The sequence below is a fragment of the Physeter macrocephalus genome, chromosome 1, assembly GCF_002837175.3.
Source record: "Physeter macrocephalus isolate SW-GA chromosome 1, ASM283717v5, whole genome shotgun sequence".
Lineage (NCBI taxonomy): Eukaryota > Metazoa > Chordata > Mammalia > Artiodactyla > Physeteridae > Physeter > Physeter macrocephalus.
In genome coordinates, this window is record NC_041214.2 from 37,229,938 (window position 1) to 37,238,622 (window position 8,685).

General features: G+C 43.9%; 1 protein-coding gene across 10 annotated transcripts in view; it reads left to right on the forward strand.

Annotated features, from left to right (window-relative positions):
- The window catches only part of ASTE1 (asteroid homolog 1), a 102,814-nt gene that overhangs the window by 16,559 nt on the left and 77,570 nt on the right, over window positions 1–8,685 (forward strand). For 7 of the 10 annotated variants that reach the window (XM_024115217.3, XM_024115215.3, XM_028489916.2 and 4 more), the window contains one exon: window positions 2,719–3,189. The exons of the other annotated variants lie outside the window; for them this stretch is intronic. In XM_024115217.3, coding sequence (XP_023970985.1) covers window positions 2,719–3,043 — 325 coding nt within the window. In that variant the 3' untranslated portion in view covers window positions 3,044–3,189. Of the gene's footprint in view, window positions 1–2,718; window positions 3,190–8,685 lie in introns of those variants that run through there. 10 annotated transcript variants of the gene reach the window in all.

Genomic DNA, 8,685 nt, shown 5'->3' on the forward strand with positions numbered 1-8,685 from the left:
TGTCCCCTGCATCGGCAGGCGGACTCTCAACCACTGCGCCACCAGGGAAGCCCCATGATTTTTTAAAGTTTTCCAAATTAAAAAAAATCAGTTCATTAAAATAAAAATAAGAGGCAGTTGTTGGTAGAATATAGCTCTTTCCCTCATTTCTTTCAGGTCTTTATTTAAATATCACGTTATAAAGGCTTTTTCTGATCATCCTACTGAAATATTATTCTCTGCTTCCAATTTCTCTAGTCCTGTTACTCTTCTGTATTTTTGTATTGATAATTGCATTTCTTACCACTCAGCATATTGTTTACTCATTCATTCAGATATTAAATGCTTACTCTGTGCTAAGGTGTAGTGAGCAAAACATTTAATAAGTCTGTGCTGTCACAGAGCTTTTATTTTAGTGAGGTGACTATTAGATGCTTATGTGGATTTTCTTTATTTGGGGCTTTTGTTTTGCCAGGCAAGTGTGAAGAAGGGAGAGACAGCCTGTATGCCAGAAGTGGTTAACATTTGACTGTGGAGTGTAAGCTGCGTAAGAAGGAAAGGATAGCAGTAGGGTGTGAGCCAGTAAAAAGGGTGGTAGGATCAATGGATTGGACATCATGGTGATTATCCGTTCAAGGGAGTGAGTGAGGAAGATAAAAGGGAGATGGTTAAAGAATGGAGTTGAGATTACATATGTGCTTTGTCTCTCCACTTGAAGATAAGCTCTGGGTGTGTGCTGGGACTTGCCTGTTTTGTTTACTGTTGTAGCCCCAGTGCCTAGCATTAAGTACTCAAATACTTGTTGAATTAATGAGTGCTATATGGAGGCCTATCATATATGCTGGTTTGACTTGAAATATTTCAAGTTGAAAGCTTCCTAGCAGCACATAGTGTTGTTAATGTTACTGAACGCAAGTCTGTGTGTCTGACGCACAGTGAGGCCAAACAGTACCAAAACATTGGAGTTTGGAGCAGAGAAAGGTTTATTGCAGGACCCTGCAAGGAGATGGGTGGCTCATGCCTTAAAAACCCCAACTCCCCGAGAGCTTTCAGCAAAGCCCTTTAATAGGAGAGGTGAGGGAGGCACATGGTTAGTTGTTGCAGACTTCCTGGTGTCAGATCCTTTGTTCTTGAGGTCAGGTCACCATGTTCCTATAAACCTCTAACAAAACAAATGTTATCCTCCGTTCTAAAGAGAAAGGGAAAGGGAGGCATTTAATTCTGTCTCCATGCCTCCTTGTGGCTTTTAACACTTAACAAATCCCAGAAGCGAAGTGACATCATTACCCTTCATTTTACCTGTTCAAAGTCCCAAGGATCGACTTTCGCCCTCCTAGGTCCAGGCCCTGGCTAAGAGGAGGGGGTCCCTGCGGGGGCTGGTTACCCTGCCCCGGAGCGTTCGTTTGTCTGGCACCCAGTCTGGGTCCTCCTGCCAGTGCCCAGGCCTGACGGGAGGGGCAGATCTCAGCTGGCGGCGCCTCAGGGCCTGGCCCCCGGACCCTGCCCAGCCGGCATCACTGAGGGAGCCAGGCGCCCAGGACCCCGCCGGCCCTCAAACTGGCCCCCAGTTTCCCCAGCTCACCCGCTGGCCCCAAGGCCAGCGGGCCTAGGAGCCAGGGAGAAGGCTGTGATCCGCCTCTCACCGCACTCGCTGTCCCAGCACGGCTGCGAGCTGACTGCTGCTGGAGGGGGACCACTGTCCCGGGTGCCAGTCCCCGCTAAGGGCTGCGTGCCCACCCCGCCCCCTGTATTGAGCGCAGCGCCCCCCAACACGTCGGCCCGCTGGGCCTGCCAGCTGGACACTCGGCAGCACTAGGGCCTCAGCTGCCCCGAGGCCCCCCACCGGCTCCTTGGGAGCCGCCTCCACACGCAAGTTCCCGGGAACGAGCCGCAGCCACAGGGCGGCGTGGCGTCCGTGGGCTGAACCGGTGCTGCAACCTGGGGCGGCCACGCAAACCTGCCGGCCCGGCCCACTGAGCATGCCCGGCCCCTATTACATTCCTACACCCTAGACCTCTCTACCAAATAAGATTGATTGGCGTTTGACCTATGGATTCTTTATTCCTTTCCTTTACTAATTTTGGTCATCCTTGACTGGATCCTCTCTAGTGACCACGGATCTCTATAAAACAAGACAGTGGAAACAGTTCCCTCAATAGTGATTTCAGCAGGAGGGGTGTTCCTGCATCTCAGCATCACCAAGCTCTTTAAATGATGATTTTACACTGAGTAAATGATGGTTCTCCATCAGTTGCTAAGGTACCAGTCGTCAGTCAACCCTGGCAGTAAGTTAATATGTTAAATCTGTGGCTTCCAGTTCATCCCAGCTTATATTTGTGGAGTTGGTTTTTAATCCAAGTGAATGAATGACTTCGCAAATGATACGATTAAATTTTCTCATATTTCAACAGACTGCCTGTTTGTCCTATCAGAGGCATTTTTAACTCCTTGTCTTTGAAGTGTTAAGAGGCCTGCTCAACTTTGGGCTAGTTGGAGAACCAGCAAGCATCCATCATTTAATTTGTTGATAAAAGGTTCTAAGTATCATTAGCCAAGAAGTAATCTCTGTAACAATTCTGTTCCTTCCTTCAAGAAACAGGTTATTCTTGAGTAACTTTAATAATGATTTTATAGAAGCAGCGCTCTCAGTGTTTGATGCGTCCGTTGAAGCCACGTTAGTGAGTTGTCCCAGTGCAGGGACCTCTGCTGTAACGACACCCTCTTCTCTCCCCTGAGCAGACTGTACAGCGGGAGCCTGGTGCACGGGCTGTGCCGACAACTGCTGACGTCGGCCTCAGTGGAGAGCCTCCTGCACGTGTGTCCTGAGGCCCAGCAACTCTATGAGCATATGTTCAGTGCCACTAGGTCGTGTGCCCCTGCTGAACTAGTCCTACCAAAGGGTAAATCAAAAAAAAGAAGGCAAAAGAAACGAGGTACCCCCTGGTTGGAGAACAGAGTGGGGACCACCTTGAACGCTAGGAGTTGGCATGAGGGAGGCAATCGGTTTGAGCTGTTGATGGTGGGGACCTTGGAGGAGCACATGGAGGCCCCGGAGCTCGAATAAACTCAGTTGCAACCAGGTTGGGATTCTTACCGAAAATTTGTATTACCTCCCTTGAAATGATTGACTTTTTTTTTTTAGAATTAAATCTGTTAAAGGATAAACACTGCAGTATTTTGAATTCCAAAGTACTTTGTATTCTGCTTTTAATAAATACGTGGTTTAAGTAAACTTTTGTATTTTTTCAACACGTGAAAGAAAACATGTTTGCTCTTGCCATGTTCCACTTCAGTAAGTTAATAATAGTCTATAACCTTCAAATTGTGGCAACTCAGCCAAGCTATGTTTTCAAAAAGAGCAGAAGTCCTACATCAGTTACTTCCTATAAGCTGAAGCTGGGTTATCATCATTTAACACAACTTTTTTACAAAACTGTCTCCTCTTCATCCTTTATTATGAAAGGTCTGGGCCCCGGAAGATAGACGTGAGGAAGCCAGACAGAAAAGGAGACCTTTAAGTACTTTGTCAAACAGCCCATGGCAGGGCTGATGAGCATTTTAGATGTGCTCCAGTTTTTATTTTACTTCTTTATTTTTTTAAATTTCTTGTAATTTTTTTTTTTTTTATTCATTTTGGGCTGCGTTGGGTCTTCATTGCTGCGCGCGGGCTCTCTCTAGTTGCGGTGAGTGGGAACTACTCTTCATTGTGGTGCGCAGGCTTCTTATCGCGGTGGCTTCTCTTGTTGTGGAGCACGGGATCTAGGTGCACGGGCTCAGTAGTTGTGGCATGCGGGCTCCAGAGCGCAGGCTCAGTAGTTGTGGCGCACAGGCTTAGTTGCTCCGTGGCATGTGGGATCTTCCTGGACCAGGGCTCGAACTCGTGTCCCCTGCAAGTGGCTTCTTAACCACTGCACCACCAGGGAAGCCCTATGTGCTCCAGTTTTTAGAAAAGAAATTGAAACTGTAATGGTCCCAACAAAAGAAGAAACAGCATCCCATTAATGGGATGTGCAATTAATTTGATGTCATAACCAGCATTTTTAAATGGAATATATCAGATATGCACTTCATAGATTAGATGGTTGTGCAAAGTGTTATTTCTTACTGTGGACTGCAGTCAAGACTTTGAAAGGCACTGTTCTGGAACACACTGAGGCTACTAACATTACAAACACCTGTTAACAGAACTGTGAGGGCACGGCCAGTTCCAAATAAAGAACTTGAAAATAGAAAAGCAAGTGGAATGAATATATTTGGGCAAGATATGAAGATCTGAAAGTACACTCCAACCTTCATTTTTTTATGTATTCGTACAAACTGTGTTCCTCCTTTCTTTACTCTCTGATATATTCCATCAGCAGCTAAATGTGGTTTTCAGCTATTTTTTGAGCAGGCCTGTGTTCAGTAATTAACATCTAGTAAGCAATTCTCTGCACTTTCCTAGAGGTACCATACCATACTAAGCCCAAACCTCCCAAGGGCTAACTGGCTTTAGCCATTTACAAAAGGCAAAAACAAAATCTCACAGGCTCCTAAAGTTTTCAACCCTAAAAGACTGGCTTCTGTTTCAAATAAGAGTTTTTGAAATAAGGAAATTTTTGTTTAAGAGTGCATGGGGCTCCACAGTAGGGTTGTTTTCGTCTCTAAAGAGATGGTTTTCCCCAGAAGAATCAAGAAAAGAGCAGTCATATGCATCGATTTTTGAGAAGACATGTATTTTTCCAGCAAATAACGGATCTAATGGGGACTATAAGCATGTAAGATCTTTGTAATATCAAAATTGTCTTCCTTGATTCCTGGAGCTGGGGGCCAATCTGGAAATTATACCATATGAGTGTCCTCTATTTCCTGGCTCATCCACACTGCTTTTTAAAATCACCAACCTTGGGCTTCCCTGGTGGCACAGTGGTTGAGAATCTGCCTGCCGATGCAGGGGACACGGGTTCGAGCCCTGGTCTGGGAAGATCCCACATGCCGCGGAGCAGCTAGGCCCGTGAGCCACAACTACTGAGCCTGCGCGTCTGGAGCCTGTGCTCCGCAACGGGAGAGGCCGTGACAGTGAGAGGCCCGCGCACCGCGATGAAGAGTGGCCCCCGCTCGCCGCAACTAGAGAAAGCCCTCGCACAGAAACGAAGACCCAACACACCCAAAAGTAAATAAATAAATAAATTTATTTTTTTCAAAAAGAATATACTTATTAAAAAACAAAATCACCAACCTTGCATGAAACACTATTCCTTCCCAGTTCCACTTTGCCAAGTGACTGGTTTGATAGGCACCAAACTGAAGAGTGTAGGGCTATAGAATTTAAAGTCAACTGAATTACATCATTCACCTTTTTATTTCATTAACAGGAATCTTTCACGCCAAGGGGCCTTCATTCAGTAGACATAAGAAAACAGGTTCCTTTCTGTAACTGTTGGAATCGGGCAGGGCCATTCACTTGAAACTACCCAGCTTTGCAGTAAAGGAGTTAAAATCGAACGTCCATTAACTCTTACTCTTTGAGAATTCAGGAAAGTTACCTACCCCGGGATATATCTTCTCCTGTATATATTAAGCGAGAGTTGCAAGCACTCCACAAGACATCTGAGGGGGTTTACCAAAGAAACAGGACACAGTACCCAACCCCCAAAAGTAATGCTTGTGTGAGCTGTTTGGGGAGGTAAAACAACGAAATAACGAGAGAACATTTTATGATGCAATCCAGCAGGTGCAAGTGGCAAACTGCAGACTGAAGGCTATAATCAGGAGACAGCAGTCCCAGGGACGAGGAGGCTAAATCAGAGGATTCTCAGACATGGCTTTTGAGCTTGGCTTTAAGAGACAGGGATGTGATTCGGATGAGGTACAGGAGGCAATAGGAGCATGTGTGTAGAACATCCCAACTTGGAAAACCTGTTTCGTTTTTTAATCATCAAGTCTTTAAACCTTGTTCTTTATGATTCAGTTCTAGCTAATGAACTCTCACCTGAGGCTTTGGGGATGTTAAGTCTTCAATTAGCAATTTAAGTAACAAAAAACTCTGGACAGCAAAGATCAATAAATTTTAGGAATAAAGTCGGAGAAAGAACACTATAATGTAATCTTCTGTGTTAGGCTGTGATTAAACTTTTATTTGTACAAGTCCTTTTTGAGATACCTGGACCTGGAAAGTTGAATATGTATATCCTATAAATTCTAAAGGCCTTTCATAGTAATTATGACAAAAAAGAATTCAAATTAATTTCAGTATTTGCATTTGGATTTCTAATTCAAATTAATTACAGTTTTAGAAGATAAAGACCTTTATAGCTAGAAAGATCTTACAATTATCTTTTCCTCCTTTGTGCATAAAATAAATGAATCAATGACTATGCCTCAGTTACCCTATCTGTAAAATAGGGTTCAGAATAATTCAAGTTGTTAAGGATAAAATGACGTGTATTTTAAGTTACTTAGAACAGTCGCTGGCACTAAAAACATGCCATAAATGACAGTCGTTGCTACATCCACACATGAAAGCCAAGAGCAAAGCAAGGGATCTGGGAGAAGTGAGGGTGCTGGGCAGAAACATAAGGCACCATGAGACCGGTGGCTGCCAGAGCTCATGGCAGAATTTTGCAGAGGCAAAGCAGGTCAAAACTATTAAATATGGCCGAGATGAGAAGGACAAGAATGTGAGAACATTAAAGCAGCTTCAGCAGAGTTGCCAGGCTGAAGCCACACTGAAAAGCGGAGAAGTGCCAGGAGAGTGTGAACAGGCAGCCAAGCTCAACCTCAGGAAACAATAAAGACCAGAAGGAACTAGCCCTGTGTGAGCACTTTGCCCCTCTTGTCCTTTTTTCGTGTTATCAAGGAATTTTCTGTAGTGTTTTTTAAACACAATTTGAAAGAGTTTGGGATAAGTTTAAAGACAGGAGAAAATTAAGAGCAGGTATTACCTCTTCCTTCAGCTGCAAGGGTTATATCCTGGCCGTACACCATAACCCTAAGGAAACCAAACACGGTCTCCCCAGTAGTGAGGTTTCCAGAGTTCACCGGGCACTGCTCTCTAGCACATGCTGTTTGGCTGGTTGGCACACCATGAATCCAAGCAGCATCCAGCAAGCAGTCACTCCCAAGACCAGGAGAAGTAATTCCACTTCTGTAAGAGGATAAACTTTCACTCCAGAGATAGTGACCTTGTATTCTTAGTGCAGTGTTTGTGGGGTACTCGGTATTTATCTCATAATGTCTTTCATTGGTGCATTTCAGTCAAGCCAGCTAGAAATGATTCTGTATTTGTATCACTTTGAAATGAAATACTATTTCTTTTGGACAGATGTATTAAAAAGATGCCTCTCCACTTGAAGCAATAGCTTTCTGAGCCATACAGGATACATTGCTCTGGCATTTCTTTCCAGGTCTGAATAATGCTAAAATTCAAGCCCATCCAGCTGTAAAAATTCTAAGATGAGAACCTCATGCTGAGGAAGAACATTTTAAACTTCAAAGGCATGGACTGCCCTCAGGCAGCATACCAGTATGTTATAATGGGAGAAAGAAATGAAGAGGTAATACATGGAAAAGTGTTCCAGCTAGTTTCACTAGATTCAGTGTTCAGGGAGAGAAATTTCACATGAACATGTTGCAGTGCACATGCAATCATCTTTTTTTTTTTTTTTTGTCCTTGCTGCTCAGCTTGCGGGATCTTAGTTTCCCAACCAGGGACTGAACCCAGGTCACAACAGTAAAAGTGCTGAGTCCTAACCACTGGACAGCCAGGGAATTCTCCCACATGCAATCACTTTTATTCCTAACTAGTAATAGTAACATTTTAGGTATTTGGTTAATATAGCTAAATCTTTGGTTAAAATAGCTAAATCATATATATTTTAAGAAATTTTCTCATTACCACTTTAGGAGATAATTGGAGATTTCTGTGTACAATGTAAAACCCACTGTCATCACGATCAAGGAATACCTAGGAATGTTTTTGCAAAAAACGAAACAAAACAATCAGAATATTTCAATACTGGATTTTTGATACTTTATGAGACTGAATCATTTGACTCTGTGAAAACATTGGGTTGGCCCCAAGCAAAAAACAAAATGAAACAAAACAATCAGAATATTTCAATACTGGATTTTTGATACTTTATGAGACTGAATCATTTGACTCTGTGAAAACATTGGGTTGGCCCCAAACTTTTTGGCCAACCCAATACCATCGCATGAGCTAGCATACAAGATTAGGAAAATTTTCCAGGTGTGTTGATACATATAACTAGTGCTTCTTGGAGGATTAACTGAAGTGCTGGTTCTTCTTGAAAAACTGCCATGTGTGTAACCAGCCATCACTCCCCCATATCTTCCTGTGTCTGGTTCATGTGTCTTCCTCGTAACGGAGGAATAAATCAAAGGATGTTGACAAGAAATACAAGTCTACTCTTCAGTGTCTCAATGCTTGCTGTCATGGATACACAGTAATGAGCTCTATTTCATAATGGAGGATGTGGATTAATCTACCTATTAAGGTGAACTTGCTCTGACGTGCAAGCCTTTGAGTAAATACATATTAACATTACTCTAAAAAAAATACGGGAGGAGAGGGGATTAAGGGCACCGCGTAAAGCAGCTCCAGAAACGGGCGCGAGCCGCGGCTGTCGGCGCGGACAGCAGAGACGGGTGTGGGACGCTAGGGTTGCTGCTGCCGGCACCAAGAGGCCTGTGTGCGAGCACAGG